The following is a 23,884-nucleotide window of genomic DNA, read 5'->3' on the forward strand; positions in this document are numbered from 1 at the left end:
GTTGAACGTTGAATCGTACGGTAGCGCCGCTCCGGGCTTCGTGTCGTTAGTGCAACCAAGTGTTATTTTTTTTCCAAATTAAGAAAAGCATTGATATAAAGGACCGCAACGCAGTGAGAACAGAAAAGTGATCGATTTTTTCGACAGTGATCGTTACGTGTGGTAGTGATTTTTGATGCGTGTGCTCTACGAAAATGTACAGAGTTAAACTGGAAGCAATCGGTCCTTTTTGCCATACGATACAAAATAGGCAGAATTATAGAATCTGGAACAGTACGATTAGATGTGATATATGTTGTTAGCTGTCAGGTTTTTCGGCCAAAAGCTCAAAAATAAAAACTCTCTTTTTGTTAGTTTTTTTTATTTCAATACCCTAGGGTAAAATTGAAATAAATCCATTTTTTTCGGAATTGTCTTACAAACACTTTAGAAGTATGAGTGTATAGTTACACATACACAGGTGCAACCGAGCGCAATAGTGACAGTGAAAATAGATTGCTTACTTCAACGCAAATTTTAAAAATAAAATAAACAATTAGACACGTATCGAACTTTATAGAAAGCAATTTCACACGATAAGTACTCATTTCTCAAAACATTACCACGGCAATTGTTTCAATCGTGCAAAATAGTGCAGTGACTCGTTGATTTTACGAAATCCTCCTTCAACGGTAAGTGCCTTTATGTCTTAGATTGTATGAGCATTGTCTTATTTGTAATCTAAAATCGATTAAAAAACAGTTGTAAATTATTTTTATATGTCTTTGATGAATGCATGTATCTGGTATTTTCGGTTTACTATCACAACACGCTGACTTAGAAACATTTTCATTAATTGGACAGATTTGTGAAGAACAAATCGAGCCTTTCGTAAATAATTACTTCGATCTGCATGTAAGCATTTAATTACGAGCGAAGATGTCATAATCGGCTGTAATCTACAATGATTTGACGTTGATTTTCCATTAATAATGATGTGAAAATGTTAGCGTTTGGTGGGTTTAAATATAACTTTGGAAATTATTTCAATGGCCAAACTCGATGTTTGATTTATGTCCATGTAATAATACTGTGGGGGGAAAAATGTGACAAAATGAGCACTCACATTACGGATGCATATAATTGTGATAAAACCTTAATTCAATCATCATCGACAACGTTTTATTTGGGGCGTTAAAAATGTGATGTGACACGTTGAACGTTAAACGTCGAGCATCGTTCCTCATTGCAAACATTTTTATAAGTACTGTTGGTTTCCATCCCTTGTTCGTCCACAAATAGTTAAAAATGAATCGTCCATCGTCTATTGTTTTTGACAACTATCCAGGGCGGAAGGAACTACCGATTACCATCGCTAAAATATTCGTCGGGAATAGCAAAGAGGTCGCTTCAACGCTTGGTCTACCTAGCTGCAAGTTTTCTGTTCCGACCCTGCTCGGAAGTGTCCGTTGGTGCTTGCCACGTGATATGTTTCATTCCGTTTCTTGTAGCTGTAGCTGTTACTCAGGTCCAACCATCGTTCAGCGTCGAGATTGCTGCTTTAAGTTGATCCACTATATCTTGCTGCATCCGCTTAGTCTCGCTTCGTCCGCGACAGTCTACAAACAACAGCCGAGTTCGTCCAGCAATAACGTTTAAGGAGTAGCAGCTTCCAGCAACGTGGGTTTGTCACCAGAAACACTCGTCGATAGCATTTCCAGGGTGTAGAACGCTTTCAACGCATCCTCTCTAAGCAGTCTGACGTCCGCCAAAACATCCGGTGCAGCTCGTAATTTTTCTTCGCAGAGGCTCATTGGTCGTTCCCGAATCTCCAGCTCCAGCTAAAACCATGTGACGGGGTTTCAGTAGGAAGATGAGTTCATTACTCCTCCATCGGCAACAAGTTCCACATTAACTCCATGCGTCTTCGTGGTTTTATGAGGTTCCAAATGCACTTCAATCATTATCAAAGGTCTGATTGAGCTGCAACATCTCGTAAGAAATACCTGAAATCGTCTACTGATGGCTCTGCTCGACCTGCTGCATCTGCTCGTGTTGCGCCTTACAGCTTGCCGCATTTATCGTCTACTTTGTTATCTTCTGCATCCCGACTCCGAACTCGTTCAACGTGACATGTCCACACTTCTGCGCAGTTCCAGCTGGCACCTCCGGTTCACCAGGTCATGAAGGCGAAAACCGAACACACTTCAGCACATCCAGTCGCCCGCAAGACTTTTCCAGCGTACTCAAAATTGTCGTCAGAGTATCACCGTCCATAGCTCTCCGATGGATTCTTTCGTTTTTAGCACAGCCAAACTTACAAGACCATCGTTCAGCGTCGAGATTGCTGCTTTAAGTTGGTCCGCTATATCTTACTGCATCCTCTTAGTTTCGCTTCGTCCGCTCCGTGCAGCTTATTTTGGAGCGATCCTCATTGCCTCTTCGTCTAACAGTCTACAAACATAAGTCGAGTTCGTCCAGCAGTAGCGTTTAAGGAGTAGCAGCTTCCAGCAACGTGGGTTTGTCACCAGAAACACTCGTCGATAGCATTTCCAGGGTGTAGAACGCTTTCAACGCATCCTCTCTAAGCAGTCTGACGTCCGCCAAAACATCCGGTGCAGCTCGTAATTTTTCTTCGCAGAGGCTCATTGGTCGTTCCCGAATCTCCAGCTCCAGCTAAAACCATGTGACGGGGTTTCAGTAGGAAGATGAGTCCATTACTCCTCCATCGGCAACAAGTTCCACATTAACTCCATGCGTCTTCGTGGTTTTATGAGGTTCCAAATGCACTTCAATCATTATCAAAGGTCTGATTGAGCTGCAACATCTCGTAAGAAATACCTGAAATCGTCTACTGATGGCTCTGCTCGACCTGCTGCATCTGCTCGTGTTGCGCCTTACAGCTTGCCGCATTTATCGTCTACTTTGTTATCTTCTGCATCCCGACTCCGAACTCGTTCAACGTGACATGTCCACACTTCTGCGCAGTTCCAGCTGGCACCTCCGGTTCACCAGGTCATGAAGGCGAAAACCGAACACACTTCAGCACATCCAGTCGCCCGCAAGACTTTTCCACCGTATCCAAAATTGTCGTCAGAGTATCTCCGTCCATAGCTCTCCGATGGATTCTTTCGTTTTTAGCACAGCCAAACTTACAAGACCATCGTTCAGCGTCGAGATTGCTGCTTTAAGTTGGTCCGCTATATCTTACTACATCCTCTTAGTTTCGCTTCGTCCGCTCCGTGCAGCTTATTTTGGAGCGATCCTCATTGCCTCTTCGTTCAACAGTCTACAAACATAAGTCGAGTTCGTCCAGCAGTAGCGTTTAAGGAGTAGCAGTTTCCAGCAACGTGGATTTGTCACCAGAAACACTCGTCGATAGCATTTCCAGGGTGTAGAACGCTTTCAACGCATCCTCTCTAAGCAGTCTGACGTCCGCCAAAACATCCGGTGCAGCTCGTAATTTTTCTTCGCAGAGGCTCATTGGTCGTTCCCGAATCTCCAGCTCCAGCTAAAACCATGTGACGGGGTTTCAGTAGGAAGATGAGTCCATTACTCCTCCATCGGCAACAAGTTCCACATTAACTCCATGCGTCTTCGTGGTTTTATGAGGTTCCAAATGCACTTCAATCATTATCAAAGGTCTGATTGAGCTGCAACATCTCGTAAGAAATACCTGAAATCGTCTACTGATGGCTCTGCTCGACCTGCTGCATCTGCTCGTGTTGCGCCTTACAGCTTGCCGCATTTATCGTCTACTTTGTTATCTTCTGCATCCAGACTCCGAACTCGTTCAACGTGACCTGTCCCCACTTCTGCGCAGTTCCAGCTGGCACCTCCGGTTCATCAGCTCTTGAACTTGACAGTCTAAGATAATTCAGCACATCCAGTCGCCCGTAAGACTTTTCCAGCGTACCCAAAATTGTCGTCAGAGTATCACCGTCCATAGCTCCCCGAAGGATTCTTTCGTTTTCGGCACAGCCAAACTTACAAGACGATACACTAAAGGAGGAAAGATATATCGGCTATTTTGCGTTGAATTTCGCTCCGGGTTGGGTCGAGGTTTATTTGCAGTTTCTCCGTGGTGTCAGTAAGAGTCTATATGTGTGCCTCTCTATTTCTTTGTCCCTCTATCTCTCTCGAGGAAGTTTCTCCATTAGCGCACCTTTTGGTGCTTGCAGTGGCTATAAATCCACCGAACAAAGAAGTTGGCGTCACTCCTTGAGTGAATTGCCGCAGTAGGGGTGGGTGCCGCTTGCGCGCGGTTTCTGTTCAATCATGCTTTACGACCCCGTTGTGTAACCCTTGTGCGGACAAAGGGTTGAATCATCGCTGAATCATATAGTTCAATTGTATAATACGATAAAATACCAAAATCGATTTCCGGTGAGCCGGAAACATGTCTGTCACGGGTTACGCATAGTGTATTTAATATTATTCATTTGTTTATTTTTATTTATACTGATGCAACTGAATTCCTGGTTTCTCTTTGCTTGAGAACATATCCCGCTATCGTCTCAATCCCGACGAGCGCTTCTCCAATTGGAAATGACACATTTTGTGTCGACTTAGCATGGTCAACGTGACATATCAAAACGGCGTTAAACATCCCGTAAGATGGTGGAAAGTGTTTCAACTAGCAGCAGTTAAAGTAAAAACTTTCAGAACGCAAAAAACCAGCCTTCACGCACACGTTGCGTTCATACACACACACACATAATTACTTACCCGTTCTCATCCCCACTTGTTTCGGATTGGAAGGAAGGAGAGCATTTTGTATGTTCATATTCTCTTTTCTATTGTAGTTGATAGCTATTCATAAAATATGGTTGTTTGTTTTTCTTTCTTTTTCTCATTGATGTTTCGTGCCTTCTTACCTTCCGCTACAGTTTCACTTGTTCCAAACCAGTCCATCATTTTGTGAAATCCTAAGAATATCGCCAAAATATACTTTATTGTCTAAATGGATATCCATAATTCCAACGTAAGTGACAATAAGAAAAGAAGCTATTTTGTCCTGTCTAATGTGAAATACTGGCTTTTTTTCGCTATAAGGTTTCTACAACAACTAACGTACAAATGCTAGCATCATCACTGGCATCCAGTGTGGAACCAGTAAAGCGTTCTCCGCCAGCTTGCTCATCGTCCGGAGCGGCAAAACAATCAGCGCTCCCTCCTCCGCTGGCTCCGTTATCATCCGGGGCAGCAGCACAGCAGTGGGTGATTAAACAAACTCTGCCAAACATTATAACGCGTTCCATACCGCATGTTGTTGTCGACGCCTCGGCATCATCGCTGTCCTTACCTTTAACAGCGCCATCTTCCGGAGCAGCAGGACTGCCCGCAAAACAGCCGGGATCAATCCAGCAATCGCTTCCTCCTCCGCTAGCTCCGTTGTCGTCTGGGGAGGCAGCGCGGTCGATTGCACCAACTGTGCCAAATAGTGTAACGCGCTCCACCCCTCAGGCTGCTGCGGAAGCCTCGGTATCATCGTTGCCCTTACCTTTGACAGCGTCATCGTCCGGAGCGGTAGAACCGTTGGCGATGTCTACACCATGTACTATTTTGCAACCAATTGTGCCGGATGCTTTCCGGATATCACCATCCGTCGCGTTTTCTCCATCATCATCAGCAGCAAACATACCAGTGCGACAACAAGATAAAAGGAAAGCCACATCCAGCATTGCTAAACGAGCTAGAAAGAGTCGTGCTAAGCGGGTGTCAAGTGCCATCAAGCCATCACTTGCGTCCGAAGTGCATTCTTCGTTAACTCCGCTACCGGGTTTAGATACCGGTCGACCATTAATGAACGATCTGGCATCATGTGGGATGAAACACATCACGGGAATTCCTGCGCCTTTTCTTCCGATGTCTCCATTGGGATATAACGAATCGGAAATGGTTACAACATCGTCAGATACCCTTTCGTCTGCATTGCTTCTAAGCGACTCGCTAACACATTTATCATTACCTAACACTGCTGTAAATAGCAGGGCAGCTGAAACCCCCACTTGCCTATCAGCAACTGGTTCGGACGTTTGCAATGGTTTACTGGAAGAAAATGAACTGTTTACGGCACAGCTCCCACACAGCTCCTCTCCAGCGACAACGCGTACACCTGACAATGTGGACAATCGAATGTTGCTTCGTGAGCTACAAAGCTTAAGAGAATTTGTTGAGCACTCAATCCAAACGCTACAGAAAACCGTGGAGGGCAATTTCATTTCATTCTACTAACCACCAACACCGTATTGGATAGAGTTTGATATCCTACTAGGAAATGATAGGGTGAGTTTCGGAGCAATAGGGTGACCTACGTTTTGGTGATGCATTTAGAGCGGTGTAAGAAAATTCCTGTAAATAAATAAGAAAATGTATTAAAGCTTTTTGTATTAGAGGTATCTTGAGGGCGAAGAATTTTGAAGCTTATTTTTAGTACATTAGTACATTTAGTACAACAAAGAAAGACTGCTTCCCGACTGGAAATAGGGAAATCATGTGTAGCGGTAATTAGCTGCGAACAAATAAGAAATGGTTAGAAAAGGATAGTTTTTATTATTTAGGATCATTCCAGCCATCTAGTGATAATGGCTCAGCCATTTCATTAATGTCAGCTTCGTTTAGAGTTAATGGATAAAAACTATCATACAGTTTGTGACGCAGTGCATCATACTTTTTCGCTGGAAAAGTAAATAAAACACAGATAAAAGTAAACTGCTGATAAACGTACAGAACTGTTTAATTATAAATTCAATATACTTTCCAATGTGTGCTGTTCTCATTGGGGAGAGTGTGTAGCAAAAGGGATAAAATACAGTTCCCCTGTTACAATCAGAATTTGCTCTAATGATTTAATCTACTTAGATTTTTTTTAAATCCACCAAACCACAATCCAGTTGCATTTACAGGCATTTCCATTTAAAGAAGCTTAACTATTTCCGACAAAATAGTACACAATAAAATTACAAAACATGCCGGGACGCCGCACTTCTTAACACATTCACTGACAAAACACGTAACCATTGATATTAGCCATTTTTCGAATAAAAATTGCACCAATTAAACCTTGCAAAACTGGTTTAAAATCACGAACACACAGCACACTGTAATTAAATAATTGTATCATTGGCATAGCACAAATTCACGTTGCTTCAGATGCTAACAACAATTGCACTTTTCATTTGTTGGCTTCACTCTGCGCTTTGAGAATTTCTTCAATGCTTTGACGCTTATCAAATAAATTAAAGCCACCGTTGTATCTAAGCAGCGGCAGCAACCATCGTTGCTCTGCGATCGAGTTTGGGAAAGAGGGCTGATGCTCTCTCTCTTTCTCTGCTTTGACACACAGGAACGTTTTGCTTTAACTGCTGTTCTGTTGGTCGAGAAGCTACTTAACCGCGTGACCGCCCAAGATGAGCCGCAGCAAAAAAGAGATGCCCCGGAGAGGCTGCGCAAAAATGTCGCTGGCACAGTTTCTACAAATGGAGCAGAGTGCAGAGCCCGTCCGTGCGCCAGTAGTGTCTGGGAACGATACGCACGATCTCCCAAGCAATGGCGAAGAGGCACCGTCGCGTTCGCAACCACCGCAACCGGTTCAAGAGGACAGCAAAATGGACCGACTGCCGCCGATCGTAGTTACAGGCACATCGCTAGAAAACGTTCGCCACCTGATTCTAGCTGCCGGTGTGATACGCTACACGACGAATACCACAACGAACGCCATTAGCGTGTTCGTGACCAATACGAAGGATTTCAAAGCTATGCTCGACACGTTCAAGCAGCACCGAGTCAGTTGCTTCACCCATCAACTGCCCGAGGCACGAACGACCAAAGTAATGGTTAATGGGCTCCCGGAAACGGATGTTGAGGATATCTTGGAGGCGCTTGCGGCAGTTAATATACGGCCCATCACGATCAAAACCATACAGATGCCTAAACAGCAGTTCCACCGGCAGGCAAAGTATCTCTTACACTTTCCCAAAGGGTCAATCACACTAGACGAGCTGAGGCAGGTACGGCATGTGAACCATCACAGGGTGTACTTTGACCTTTACTCGCGCCCGCAGGTGGCAATGCAGTGCCAAAACTGCCAAAAGTATGGCCATGGCAAAGCGAACTGCTTCCGCACACCAAAATGCGTGAAATGCGCTGGAGCACACGCGTCGAGCATGTGCCCGCGCGGCAAAACGACCACTAGCGCTAGCGGGAGAGTAGCTACGGCTGATTTGCGATGCGCAAACTGCGGCGACCGTCACACTGCGAACTTCCACGGCTGCCCTGCACGCAGAATGATTAAACCGGCGGAAAGAACGAAGGAAAAGCCCGGACCGTCCTTTCACCTCATCGACGACAGCTTCCCTTCGCTGCCAAAGGTTAGTCCTGCACGCGTACACACCAACCGAAATGGTACGAGCTACGCTACCGTAACTAAAAATAATCAATGCAGAGGCATCCTCAATGGTGCCGGTGCGAAATCCAATAGGATGGGAAAGACGCGTTTTGAAGTAGTTCAAAGGGATGTTTTTATTTCCATTTTCCAAGCACCTAATCCAACGTATTAAGCACACGTTCACCATCGATGCTTGATTTGGCACTATCGAAGCCATTCCTACTTCCTGTACAATTTGAAGGTAAAATTTTCAAAATTAATGCGCATTGCCTTCATACGGGAAGGTAGGTAAAGACGGACACGTTAAGGGAAATGGTAAAAATCTAGGGATATATAGGTGCAACAACCATGAAAATGTGCATACATTATCTTACACTCATGTTTTATCAGAAAATGTGTTGAAGCTTTTAAGTTTCCATCGATTTTTGCGTTTTTTTCATGAATGAAAAACATGATTTTTTTCGTGCAGTTTTGAAATGTTCGGGTAAGATGGGACCTGATATGGGAAAGATGGACACCATGAAGGCTAAGATGGACAGCTTTATAAAACGTCGGAAATTGAAGAGCTTTACAGTATTTTAATAAGTTCTATCGCTTTCCACGTTCTGATACGTTTATAAACCAATTCTTGGCCAATTGCAACGACGGTTCATTCAGTCATGAATTTAGGAATTATAAGCACCGCTTCTAATAGAGCGTAGAATGCAGAATCTAAGGCATCTTTTTTTTTTAATATCGGGCAATAACTGTGGACGTTGCACCAGCTTACAGAACAACAATTTAAAACTTCGCTTTAGGAAATTATTCCCCGGAAAGTCCGCGACCACAGCATATTTGAGGGGCTTGTTAATAGGTCCAGCCATTTTTTACATTAAAGATTGTACTTTTTGGTATCTGTAAAGCCATAGAATCTCTCACCTATTCCTGAACGATTTGATATCAAAACTTAATCTTTTTTTTATTAAAGTTGTCCAAGTCGTGACAAAATATTGGATTTCGTGAAGAACCTCATCAGCGCCGAGCGAGTAATATCATAACGAATCGGTGTTATTTTGACCGGTGTTTCATTTCTCGCTTATTTATTACTTTTTCTAGTGGCGTAATGGTTTGTATCTTCAAAATACTCTTATTTATGGTGCTTGAAGTAATATATTCATCACCAATTGATGTAAGAAGTAAAATAACTCAACAAATTCGATGTCCAGCTTTCCCCACGACAAAGTGTCGGTCATCCCGCTTTGATGTCAGGATGTTTGAACCACCAGAGAACAACATATTTTTATTCCTTCATGCTCGTTCTTCCGCCAGTTTTTTGCTTATCAATCATGACAAATCGTTCGTGTAATAAAACTTCCGGAAATATAAACAATGCAAGTTAAAGAGCTTAAGACCCGCAGTAATCAAATTAGGTCCACAAAGGTGCGCACGATTGAACATTTGTTTTGGTTCGTGAATTTAAGCAATTTCGCATATATAACACGTTAAATTTTCTCCAATGTGTTGTTTTACCTTCAGTTTGGTTTCTACATTGTTGAATTACTCGAAAATTACCTTTTTCATGCATTTATGAGAATTGTCCATCTTACCCGCAGTGTCCGTCTTTAGCTACCTTCCCCTACGAGTTTAGAGGCCTTAACAGAGAAGTCGATAGATGTAGGAAGATGTACATACTAGTGATGTGCTGTATGGAGCGCATCCACGACTCCAATCCTACTCCGACTGTTGTTAGTTCGATTCCGACTCCGGCAAAATGGAACCACTAGATCCACCCGGAGTTGGAGTCGTTCGGAGTCGTCGGAGTCGTCCGGAGTCGTCCGGAGTCGTCCGGAGTCGTCCAGTGTCGTCTGAAGTCGAACGACTCGGGACGACTCCGAACGACTTCGGACGACTCCGGACGACTCCGGGCGATTCCGGACGACTCCGGACCTTTTCTGACGATTCCGAACGACTCCGGATATTGCAGCGCGGACCTACCTTCCGGAGTAGATTCCGAATTTATCGGAGTCGGATCGCAGTTGACTCCGGATTTTTGCTAACTTTACCAACCACTAGTACATACACCTTTCCTGACAGTCCGGACGATTCTGATCTTTCATTACCGATGGCGGTTTTATTTATGGTTTATGGATTTATGCTGGTTTTGTGGGGTTCTTTCAGTCGTTTCCTGGTTGTGTGTTTCAAGATTTGTACCAAGCTAGTTCCAGTGCATCTTTTGTCACTTAGTGTATGAAGTAATCCTGCTTTGAGTAATAAAGCATGAACAGTTCCTGCCTATGGTATCGATGTATAAACTGCTCCCATTGCTAAGTGTTTGTCTTTTCGCTCGCTGCGCTTTTGAGCAGGAGGGTCCCCCAATTACATTGTACGTTCCCCAGGGTCCTCTTAGTGCTGATATTTGCTGAGCGTTATGTTTGGCAGATATGCTACAAAATATAATGTAATGTTATCTGGTATATAAACTCTCCAACGCGCCAGAAAGCACATTTTTTAAGTGAAAGGTATTAAGAAGAATGGTCCTCTAACGAAATCCTAGAAGGATCCAGGTTCGTGTACATGACTCAATATGAAAGGTTCAATAAGTGATTTGGACGAAAAAAAAAAGTTTGATTGAGTTGTAACATTAGCTTAGATTGGTTAGATTAAGTAACAGTGGGCAGGATGTAGCCTAGCACTAGTGCAACAGTTTTGCAACGAATGGCTGCTATTGTTTGTACTGTTATAGGTAAAACTTAGACCATTATTAATTTGTGTATTTTCAGCCTGTAACATAAAAACAACGCCAAAATGAGCATTCCCAACAACGACCCTACAAACAATGCTCGGCAACCGTCGCCTAACAAGCTTGTTTTGTTTCGTCCGTCGCGCGGTTCGTAGCATTGTAATGCATCAAAGTGGATCCAAAACTAACAGCTACATTTTACAGCACCGAACAGGCCAGCTATATATGTATTACATCGTGCATCACGAAACATAACGATAAAATTTCAAAAACTTCCCAACAATCATGTGAATGGTATGTTTGTAATGCAGATCGCTGTTCAGCTACTAGGTGCACTTTTAACGTGGTTTGTTTTGTATTTTTAGCCCGTCATGAATGCTGCTTATGCCATACAAAGACAGTAATCGAATTGCAACAACAACTTGCGGATATGCGTGCAGTTAATAAGAAATTAATTGAGGAATTGCAACGCATGCAAGGCGTGATTGATGAACAATGAATTTATTTTTTGAAACCTTCTAAAGGACCTAACTCTGGTGAGTTGCTAAAATTTAATTTAATCAGCCACATCAGTCAAATGACATTTAATGCAACACAAAGATGAGTTGCAAACTTTTTATTACCAACCACGTACAGATGCAGCATGCAAAGCAGGTAGCAACAGTTAATTACGAAAATTATTAACCAAAAAATCAGCATTCATCAAATCTACTAACGGGACACGACAGTTCTGGATAAAAGGAACGAGACAAAACACAATGCCAACTAAGTAGTATGTATCATATTTTCGCTACCAAAACCATTCCAATTCCTTACAATAAATTCCTGTTACCGATTTACAAACAAGATTATCCTACAAAGCACTATCAAAATCACACTTTTGCCTTAAAATAGTTTCGAAATCTACCTTCCACAAACCCCAAGTGTGTTTGATTAGTAGCAAAATGATTTCTTATCGATAAAAAAATGGATTCGCTCATATAATTACTGACAACGAGTCATAATGATACACCTACTTGTATGCGTGCTACATATCACATCATTTTATATCCCCGTTGGGTCATTCTTTCTTCTTCTTCTTCTTCTTCTTTTGGCTCAACAACCGTTGCCGGTCAAGGCCTGCCTGCACCACTTGTGGGTTTGGCTTTCAGTGACTTATTGATCCCCCCATAGTAGGATAGTCAGTCCTACGTATGGCGGCACGGTCCATTTGGGGCTTGAACCCATGACGGGCATGTTGTTAAGTCGTACGAGTTGACGACTGTACTACGAGACCGGCTAGGGGGGGTCATTCTTTCTATCAACTGCAAATCTATCAAGCACTTTTCTAGCACCAGATCATGTTGCTTGTGAATTGAGGAGAATACAATTGTCATTACATACACCTTCAACATAACATGTTTTTATGATATTTCACGGGCTACTTTTAGCTACAACTAGAGTGAACCTATAGGTTAGCTCTATCTCACTAGCGTACAATATAACGAAGTACCAATAGCGCATAGAGGGAAACGATTAAAAAGGAGCAGGGAAAGTAAGGATACGGGATCGAAAGGACGACAGATAACAACTAGAATGGAAATGGCATAACTCGACATTAAACTGACTGCTGTACGAATATCACACACACTGCTAAAACTAATATTAAGCGGGCCACGTACGTGAGTAGCTTGCTTAAACGGGTGAACTTATGCGTACGACCAACTGTTTTGCTTCCACGCGGTAAATAACAATACTATCGCATTAGTCAAAAAATTCAAAACAAGGCAGATGTATGCATACTCATAATTCAGAAATAAGTTGAGAAAAATAGATGTCGACACCGGCTAGTTGTTCGCCCACCACTGCAAACCAGGCAATGGAGCCGCCCAGTGTTTTATTCAAACGCAAGCAATACGGAGTTTAAGAGCGTTACTACCAATTCAAAAGCAAAACAAAAACACGAACGAAGCTATAAAGTCCTGGTCGCTGTGTATTGTGTTTACCTAATACAATGAACCGTACGATCTTGCTTACAATCATTGTAATTATCGCTTCACGGTTTCCGATGGAGACGCCTTGTCCGAACTGCAAACACACAGATTAAGCGTTTGCAACGGTACGAAACGCAGAAATGATGCGTTAAATATGTTTTTGCTGATTAATTACAAAAACTTAAATGCATTCAATTGATTTCCTGTAATATCGTTTCTTATTTGCTTGGGGAGAACAATCATTCGAATTTCCAAAAGTCTCAGCATGCTGATGGAGGCGCCCAGTATCTGGTAGATGCGTGGCAAACGTGGAATGGGGAAAAATGCTTAATCGAAAGTAACTCTAAAAACATAACTAATTGAAAAAAAAATGCTGATGATACCTTTGACAAGAGTTTAGAAAATGCGCGAATTTATTCCGATTTATTCCTTTTAATGTTCTGTTGGGCAAGAAACACAGAAACAGAAAAAAGCGCTATAGAGATAGAGCAATAGATAAAAAGACAGACAGAGAGAAAGAAAGAGAGAGAGAGAAAAAGAGAGCGAGAGAGAGAGAAAGAGAGAGAGAGAGAGAGAGAAAGAGAGAGAGAGAGAGAGAGAGAGAAAGGAGAGAAAAACTGCGAACAAGAAAGAGAATATGAGCGTAGAATATTGTTCTCCAGAGCAGGCTAGTTTACTCTTGCACTGATTTGTCCGAGAAAGACTCGAGAGCTAGAGATGACGAAAGAGACACAGTATACGTCATAACGAGTACACCTTATTTAAAAAATCTTACATATTGAGCAACATCGTTTGACATACTGAAGCGTTTTTTGATAGCTATGTTAAATCAAGATCACCACTGGTTACATTCAGCATTTCTTTAATTTAGCTTATCGCAGCCGATCTCATGGTACAGTCGTCAACTCGTACGACTTAACAACATGCCCGTCATGGGTTCAAGCCCCAACTAGACCGTGCCGCCATACGTGGGACTGTCTATCCTGCTATGGGGGGATAATCCAAAAGTCACTGAAAGCCAACCCCACAAGTGGTACAGGCAGGCCTTGACCGACAACGGTTGTTGAGCCAAAAGAAAGAAGAAGCTTATCGCTTAGCCAAACCAGAGATTCATTTAATATAAAACTATTGCCATGAGGAGAAGTATCGTATAACCTTATGATGCACAAGAGTGTAGAATGTTGATATATTGACAAGTTCTGTAGATTTAATGTCAATTAATTCATCGTAATATTTGGAAAATGTGTTTGTGCTGCAGAACATGTACATCAAACTCTCTATTGTGGATTGGAATCAATTATTTCACTTTTGATACAAGTTATATTAAAAAGTTTTTTCCTGTAATTGTTTTTCGCTTAAAAAACAAATATAAATAATTTTTTTGTAATTTTTTTCGCTTGGTACAAATATTTGAATAATAAATGCAATAATATCATTTTTTGGATACGATGCATATACATTGAAAAAATAATTGATGATATAAGATGTGCATTAATGATTAACGACAATGATTAAATTGTATGCATTATCTGGTACATCATTTTAAACATTTTACCGACAACATTAATTACCGAGGGATTTTAACAGTGTTATTGACAAAAAAACGCGACAGAAAGTTCAAATTTCGGTAGAGCTTGAAAAATGCAGTTAACCACGTACAGGTAGTCGATAATTCAAACCTGTCTAAAGTTATTTTTTATTGACGAATATCCAGAGAGGCCATAATGCTTCAAAATAACATTGATTTTACATATAATACCTCAAACTCATCGCATCATGACTGGACAGAATTTACATTTTAAAAATCTAATAGAAAAGCCGCAAACGGTGAACTGTCACAGTTAACTAGGTTACTCAGAACTAGTTAGAGAAAAATGGATTTCGACTTCGGCTCTTTGTTCGCCTACTCCTGCAAGACATGCAATGGAGCCGCCCAGTGATTTATTCAAACACAAGCAATACGGCGTTTAGGAGCGTTGCTACCGAATCAAAAGCAAAACAAAAACACGAACGAAGCTATAAAGTCCTGGTCGCTGTGTATTGTGTTTACCTAATACAGTGAACCGTACGATCTTGCTTACAATCATTGTAATTATCGCTTCTCGGGTTCCGATGGAGACGCCTTGTCTGAACTGAGAACACACAGATTAAGCGTTTGCAACGCTGTAAAACGCAGAAATGATGCGTTAAGTATGTTTTTTAAGCCGATTGATTTCTCAAGTATCAATTGATGCCTTAGATTATTTAAAGTTCGTTTCATTGTTTGCTTGTGAAGAACAAGTATTCAAATGTCCAATAGTCTCATCATGCTAATGGAGGCGCCTAGTGCCTGGTAGATGCGTGGCAAACGTGGATTGCGAGCAGTAGGAATAGCTAAAAAAGTGAACAAACACGAAATTTTTTTCAAGATTTGGAACCTGATTCCTACTGGCAATCCACGTACTGGCTACTGGCTTCTCACGAGCCAAGCCCAGCAATCACAGTCAGGAAAAAATGTTTGATTTTATAGAAAATTCCTTTAACTTGATGATTTTGAATTTTTTTTTTTGGTAATGTTGTAACGTGTGTAACAGTAAATGAGTAGCTGGGTAGACTTTCTTAGAACTGGCTTTTGTAGGATTTATTGCAGAGTTTAAAAATTAGTCTGTTCTTTCTGCTTTATATTTTGCTACTGCCGCTAACTTTTTGGATGGCGCCTACCCTCGAACAGCTGATCCGTCTTGACCGCACTTGATCCTGTTTAGCGACCGCTGCCGAACTTTGTCCTAATTGGTCCTACTTTTGATCATATATCTGTCTCGTATTTGGGAATATCTTTTTGTCCTTATCTAACAGGTGCCGCCATCTGGTGTTTATAGTTCTAACTATTCGAGCTATCCTATACAGCTTGATGTTTTGTAAACATTCGCCTGTCAAAATGCACGAGGTCGTTATCGTGCCAACAGGTAATGATGCAATTTATATTATTTTTTTCCATACCTTCGCCATCATCGCATTGCTCGTCCCAACAGACCTAGCATGACCATGAGCGGTATGTAATGCTTTTGTTTCGGGATTGGTACCCTTTCTTTCCGCAAAAGGTTGACCAACCCTTCGTTCGTCAGAACGGGCCAAGTACGCTTGGTCGGTCGGTAAACGGCGACGAGCAGGGCGACTATGTGTAATTGTTGTATTTGCGCCCGTAATGCTCTCGCAACTCCTATTCCTACCTCCACGTTGGTGCCGACCGGGATGCGGATCACTGCGCGGTGATTCGTATGCCAACAGGAAAGGGGGACAATCCGCCGGGGCGATGGTTTTTCATCATTTTCTTCACACCATTCCCCTCCAGTACCTCAACCTAAAGAAGCTTCACGGAATGTAGCGGCGATCGTCCCATTGAATCTGAGATATCATTTTATTTGTACTTGAATCAGCAAAATTTAATCATTATAGAAACAAACACAGACACAAAACTGCACCGAAACTGCGACATCAAGCCTGGCGGTCAAAGTGCTTAAGCAATCTGTTGAGTTAGTTAAGTTAGTTAAGTTAGTTAAGTTAGTTAAGTTAGTTAAGTTAGTTAAGTAAGTTAAGTTAGTTAAGTTAGTTAATTTAGTTAAGTTAGTTAAGATCACTGGTCTTATAAGTGGTCCCCATGCCGCTTGATCAGATACTTAGGTGTTAAAACTAACACTACACTCTAAGTAGTTATGAGAATCATCTCCCATCAATCATCTTAGACTAAGACGTAAGAGTTCAGCTGCTACCAAAGCCTGCTCTTACTTTCATTCTCATCCTCATTCTTACTAATGATGTAGTAATTGATTAAGCACGTTGACCGTCGGCCAGATATCGCAGTGTTTCAAGTGAGCACAAATCGCATCGAAAAAGAGCGACGAGAGCGACAATTTCTCGTGCGAATGTACCCATACTAGGGTATACGTTTACCCTAGGTTTGGGCAGTTGATTGAAGGATTTAGATAGTTCGGTAGTACCACCGGCATCGCATATTTGCCAATCCAGGTTACGATTCATAGTATGCAATTTTTTTGAAGCAATCTCTCTTCAAACAAGGGGCGCCTATACATAACGTATCAGTCGGAATGTCATCTTCAGGTATGGTCTCGATCGTACCGCTTGCCAGCGTTGGGAACTTGTGCGAATGTCGTTCGATTTAGCCCGGTCATTGTTTGAGACCATTACCATTTTGCAGGATGTGGACATCTCATCACTATCCCCCGGGGTGTTCCCAACTACGATCGTCATCCGTTGAAAGTCCCGCTGACAGCTCTACTAATAGCCGTACATACTAGAATGATCCAGTACTTCGAGATGTAATCTACTGTCACTCGCCTTATCTACTAGTCTACCAAATCTACTCCTGGTTGCGAGTCCATTCAGCATAAACTCTTCCGTTATGGAGTTTCTCTACTTGCACGGGAACCAGGCAGCCAGCATCCGCCATAAGAGGTTCGTCGTCTCATGCTAACCAGCTGAAGGATAGGCGTAATATTGTTCATTATGTATGAGGTTCGTCGTCTCACGTTCCTTGTCCTTCACCAGCTGAAGGACAGGCGCAACATCGTTCAGCAGCTCCAAACCGAAGCGGAAAACTTCAGAGGAATCACGTCGTTATGCGCCGGAGCAAAGGTTTTCGCGAAAGTTGTCCACTCTATCCTAGCAGCATCTGCCAGCAGCAACATGGTCTTAAATCTACTCCTGGTCTTAAAGCTCCAAACCGAAGCGGAAATCTTCAGAGGAATCACGTCATTACGCGCAGAGGCCGTCATTCGAGAAAGTTGTCCACTCTATCTTAGCAGCATCTGCCCAGCAGCCTGTCAGCAGCAACCTGGTCTTTTCCCGCAAGCGATCCACCTTGAACTATCATTTGCTCGTCACACAGAAGTCGTCATCATCAGCAAAAGCAACTTTATGGGTTTGTTCTCCATATGGCTAAAAACCTTGAGAATCCCATGAGTCTAAAGGATCGTCGTCGACACTGCTGTGCCCGAACAAATCTGCACACAACATAAACCAAGCAATCGAACGCATCACTGTCCCAAGCGCCATGCCACCACAGTCTGCATGTAGTAATGATGGAGTTTATTTTTATATTTTTTCCATACCTTCGGCATCATCGCATCGCTCGTCGCAACAGACCCAGCATGGGCAGGTCGATAGCGGAATGCAATGCTTTTGTTTTGGGTTTGACGGCCCTTCTTTACGCAAAGGGTTGGCCTACCCTTCGTTCGTCAGAACGGGCCAAGTACGCTTGGTCGGTCGGTAAACGGCGACGAGCAGGGCGACCAGCAGACAATGTGTCATTGTTGTATTTGCACCCGTAATGCTCTCGCAACTCCTATTCCTACCTCCACGTTGGTGCCGACCGGGATGCGCATCATTTCACCATGATTCGTATGCTAACAGGAAAGGGGGAAAACTGCATGGGGCGTAGTTTTTCATCAATTTCTTCACATTATTCCACTTGTTGTTTAAAAGTGGCTCCCACACCGCTTGATCAGATGCTGCTGACAAGATGTCAACCTTAGCGTTTTTCTCACGACAATTTCCGGTGCCCTACTAACGTAAACGTGTACCCTAAGTTAGTTGATTGTAGGATTTAGATAACTCTGCAGTACCATTAGCATCGCATTCGGACTCCATGATTAGCTGTAGAACGTGTTGCAAGTCCAGTGCAAGTGAAATTAGTACCTTTCTTTGGATCGCCTCCAAACTTGGGCAATTGCATCAAGGATTGCCTTCTTATAAGGGTTTCCACGTGCGATTGTTCCTTTAAATCATCAATTAAGGTTTTGATGACGATAAAATATTCTTTCATTTGATCTTTCTGGCTGAGGATCATTTTTTATCGATGTTTCAAGGCTAGTTCTCGATCCCCTTTCTCCTTACTTTTGGCGGCTTCCTGTGTCAAGTCTTTTAGACGATTAATTTCGCACTTAATGCCTTGACATTTCGGGCATAACCAACACTCGTCTCGTCTTGGCAGTCGTTGCAGTTTAACGCATGACAAGTGAAACCAACGAACGAATTTTAGACGAATCGACATATTCCTTGTCCCTTGAAATTGGTGGTAGTAACGAATTGCTGAAACATGCAAGTCAAAATTACCAGATGACCCAACTTGAAGGGTTTAGGATTACATATATATTTATATACAAATTGCTTACCCCATTTGGAGTAGAATTGCGTTGTAGCGTCTATTGTTTGCCGAACCAATCACGACGATTCCCGGAAAAAAACTGTCGTAAACGAAGATCCTCTCAAATCTCGAAGCAAAGCTGCAGATGACTCTGAGCGAAAGTAGAGTGCGGGTTAGTGTTGGAACTGGACGATTAGTTACTTACATCGGACACGGAAAGCACTAAACTCACTAGAAACACTTAAACACTGAACAGTACAAGTAAAATAAATAATGTTTAACGCAACAATCGCGGCAGCCCAGTGGATGAACAGTGCATCATTTTACAATTGCAGTGGATTTGAAAAGGTATTTATATTTGATCAATTCAAAATTGTTTACACTTTTTTACAATTTGGGGCTTCACACTTTGATTAATAAATCGCTTCTGTTGCGCATGCCCTTATTTGATCAGGAGCTCTTGCGTGCTCTCCCGATTCCCGATCCTCGACCGTTGACCTGGCACACGAACCCTGACCACTTAGAACGATTGTTCTCTCCATCTCTCTCTCTCTATCTCTCTCTCTCTCACCTTTCCTCTCTCTCTCTCACCTTTCCTCTCTCTCTCTCTCTCTCTCTCTCTCTCTCCCTTCCTCTCTCTCTCTCTCTCTGTCTCTCTCTCTTTCTCTCCCCCCCCCTCTCTATCTCTCTCCCTTCCTCTCTCTCTCCCGTCCTCTCTCTCTCCCGTCCTCTGTCTTTCTCTCTCTCTCTCTCCCGTCCTCTGTCTCTCTCTCTCTCTCTCTCTCTCTCTCTCTCTCTCCCGTCCTCTCTCTTTCTCTCTCTCTCTTTATCTCTCCCCCTATCCCAATCTCGCTCTCCCTCTCTCCCTTCCTCTTTCTCTCTCCCTCCCTCTATCTTTCTCTCTCTGTCTCTTTCTCTCTCTGTCTCTCTCTGTCTCTCTCTCTATCTCTCTCTCCCTCTCTCGCTCTCTCTCTTTCTCTCTCTCTCTATCCCGATCGTCTATCCTGCTAGCGCTTTGTACTAGTGGCGATCGATTGCGCTCACATCGATTAACGCACCTCTGTTTGTCCCAACCTTTGCAATGTTTATATTTTGGCGTGTCAACATTCATTCTGGGTATGGTCGGCTGACATTTTCTTATTTTGCAGCGTTGTCAGTGTGTCATTGTTCTGGAGACACACGAACGCAGGCGCTGCATATAACACCGCTGCCTAATCTCATTCACAACCGCTTCGCGATTGGCATGCCCGAACCCTGCGGTGATAATCGCTAAAGATCAGTGTAAATTGTGCCTATACAACTGACCGTGCAGAAATCGTTCGAACGGTTTCGTTAGTGTTCTATTGGTGTGGAAATCGTACGTACACAACTAAACTAATTGCGCTCGACATTTTGACCCAGATTTACATAGCTTATTGTAGAATCCTTGAGCGTGTATGTTACTGGGTACAAGGTATAGGTACGTGTTAATAATATTGGTGACATTTGTGCGTGTGTTTTGTTCGTGCTAGTGTTTGCTCAGTTTTGACAAACTTCTGCCGACCAGAGAGCAGATAGGCCAAGTGCATAATAGCTGTTAAAAACGTGAAATTGTTCTTGAAGGTCTTCGAGCTGTGCAGTGTTGAAGTAGCATCAAATATAAGGTAAGCAAAATATACTTAAAACATGATCAATATGTAACAGTGCGTTATGGTTCTATATGGCTGACAAGTGTGGATACAAAAGTCCCATCTGGAATCATTTCAAAACGGTGGAAAAAAGGCGCGAAATGCAAGTATTGCCTGGCAGTATTAAGCTTTTCGAAAAGCACTACTTCAAATTTGAAGCGTCATTTATTCACTAAACAACAAACAGTGTCTTACCGAAACCAACCACCGCGAAACTCCCCAAGTGATACAGCTAATGCTTCCGCATCGAATGAAACCCCGGATGCTGGGGATGCGTGGATAATGATCCATCTTCAACGAACTCTATTTATATTTATTTACCAGTGAGTCAGGATACAAACAGGCAGCTTGATAGGATGCTTTTAGATTTTATAACTAAGGAATGTCTTCCGTTTTCAATTGTCGTTCAATCTTCTTGAATGCTCTAAATTGAAAGGGTAGCATACCGGTTCTCAATCGCCTCGTGGATCACCGAAGTTTGAAAAACTTAAAACTCATTAAGCATAAAATACCCATTCTTTCGTGCGTAGATAGCTTAGACATGAAAACCAACTTGTTTGATACCAATTGATTGGGTAATCATCGAGCAATCATTGGAGGGAGTAAAATACTTCGCATCAGCAACTAAATTAGTTTCGGCGGAGAAACATACTATCCTTTCACACGTTGGCTTATTATCTAAAGTATTATTGCGTAAAACTTACACTTTGCTATTGAACAATGAATTAGTCCCAGAAGCAAGGACTTTGATATCTTTACTAGTTGAAACACACAGAAGAAAAACTTAAAGTGTATAGAAACAACCATCAAATTTGGAAACGGATATGCTTCCCCTACAGGAGAGCTAACAAATTTGAGTATATGGTAAGAGAGGATGCTTTCAAATCTAATACTGATGCAAACTTATTATATGGCGACATAGTCTGTCATTCTGAATAAGAAACATCTTATATTCTTAGGGAACTCGCCGAAGACGAAATTCCAATTCTAATCCTACAAGGGCTGTTTACTCATTACTCAATCCAATTGTATTAAAACCGGCTTTGCTATGTATGAGGTGGACTTGTCGTGCTCTTGCATTTGCCTCTTCTACGGTGTCGCAGCGATCAAAGTAATTGTCCATGTATGTTTTCTGCTTGATTGCAGCAGCGGCTTCTGGGTACTTCTCTTTGTGTTGGTCGGCATTCAAGTGTACATTGGTCACAACGGTCGTTAATAGAAGTGGTTATCGATTGCGCTCGGATCGATCAACGCACCTCTGTTTGTCCCAGCCTTTGCAGTGTTTATATTTTGGCGTGTCAACACAACCGTTTGCCTGAATGCATGTTATACCCCGTACCCCGGTGGTGCGCTTTTTTTCCATACCTTCGGTCTCATCGCATTGCTCGTCGCAACAGACCTAGCATGGGCAGGTTGATAGCGGAATGCAATGCTTTTGTTTTGGGTTTGGCGGCCCTTCTTTACGCAAAAGGTTGGCGAACCATTCGTTCGTCAGAACGGGCCAAGCTTAAGTACTAGTACGCTTGGTCGGTCGGTAAACGGCGACGAGCAGGGCGACAATGTGTAATTATTGTATTTGCGCCCGTAATGCTCTCGCAACTCCTATTCCTACCTCCACGTTGGTGCCGACTGGGATGCGGATCACTTCGCCGTGATTCGTATGCTAACAGGAAAGGGGACTGTATTATGTAAATTGTTTGTTGTTAAACTTCTCACTTTATACTTGGGATCGTCTAGGCGATCTTGGAAATTTGTAAGAAATTTCTCTTACTGGAATCGTAAGAGGGAAGACACTCCCAGCTCATGAATTAAGATACGTGCTTCTTCATTTACTGTCTTTACCAATCTGTCTTTATGTCACGTAAACCCAGGTTTATATTTTGGACATATTTGTGTGTGTTGTTTATTTATGTACATCTTGTGTCAATGTGTAGGTGTGATGCATTCGTATATGATTTTGCTATACCTATTTCATATTTCTTTCCGTTTCCTAAACACACTTGAAATTTTACGACCAATGCGTTTTGCGTTGTAATCTTACAGGATTCTATTATTGGGGGCCTTCACGATTCTAGTTAGTTTTTTGTATGGGGTTTGACAGTTGGAGGCTGAAATCATGTAAACACTCCATACAAAACCACACAAAAAACTAGCCTGCAATTTTCAGTCCAGATTATTGTAGCCACAAAGCTAGAATTAGATTTGAGTACCTGCTCGAAAACACGGGTTTGTTTACATTTATCCCAAGGTGCATTAAAGAGATCTGGTGATGGAATCCAGAATCAAAGTGCATGTAGTCCAGGTGGTCTCAAAGCATGTTTTATAACCAAATTTGAATATCACTTTTTGACAGATTTTTGTTCAAACAAGCTTTCTGAAGGCATGACGAATACACAAAACACTCTTGAAATCTTCCTTCAGAAACAGAAGCGATAAAAATCAGTCTTCTAAATTCATACACCTTGGGATAAGCCCACCTGTATATTATATCCACTTAGATAGCTGCTCGAAAACTGCTATATAATGCAAAAAGCTGACAGGCTGAAATTTCAGCCTACGAGCTTAAAACGGAAAGGCCCCCATTGCTATGCATATGCATGCTGCATCATGCAGTATGTTTCCTAGGTTCTTCTGACGCTGTACGGACCTACGCTAAGCGACATTTTATTGCCCTGCGCTTACCGATAAACTCAAGTACCGCACAAAATGCACGTTTATTAAGGCGAACGATAATGATTCCGATACGATAAGTTACAGTTTCTGGTTACAGGTTCTATCTTTCCCCTTGCTGCATTTGTCAGCCATGTTTCGAATGGGTTTTTATTACTCTGCTGTTCTAACCGGGTGTGTCAAAGTTTTAAGTGTTTGATCTGTAAAATGTGATAGTGTCGAGAAGGTTCTGTGATCACATAATTTTGTATAGCAGACATGCTACAGGGCAAACTGCAAGGGCGATGGTTTTTCATCATTTTCTTCACACCATTCACGAGATGCATTGGCGATCGTCGCATTGAA

General features: G+C 42.4%; 1 protein-coding gene across 1 annotated transcript; it reads left to right on the top strand.

Moving 5' to 3' along the window:
- Positions 1 to 4,892: 4,892 nt before the first annotated feature.
- On the top strand, positions 4,893 to 6,705 carry LOC121598539 (calphotin-like). Its single transcript, XM_041925548.1, has 2 exons — positions 4,893 to 4,963; positions 5,035 to 6,705. Exons 1-2 carry the CDS (start codon positions 4,943 to 4,945, stop codon positions 6,214 to 6,216), a joined length of 1,203 nt encoding a protein of 400 aa, XP_041781482.1. The 5' UTR covers positions 4,893 to 4,942; the 3' UTR covers positions 6,217 to 6,705.
- The last annotated feature ends 17,179 nt before the right edge of the window (positions 6,706 to 23,884 follow it).

The sequence above is a fragment of the Anopheles merus genome, chromosome X (genome assembly GCF_017562075.2).
Source record: "Anopheles merus strain MAF chromosome X, AmerM5.1, whole genome shotgun sequence".
Taxonomy (NCBI): Eukaryota; Metazoa; Arthropoda; class Insecta; order Diptera; family Culicidae; genus Anopheles; species Anopheles merus.

Coding starts and splice junctions, on each gene's coding strand:
- LOC121598539 (XM_041925548.1), top strand. CDS start 4,943: ATGGATATCCATAATTCCAAC. Junction 4,964..5,034: donor TGGATATCCATAATTCCAAC/GTAAGTGACAAT, acceptor TTTCGCTATAAG/GTTTCTACAACAACTAACGT.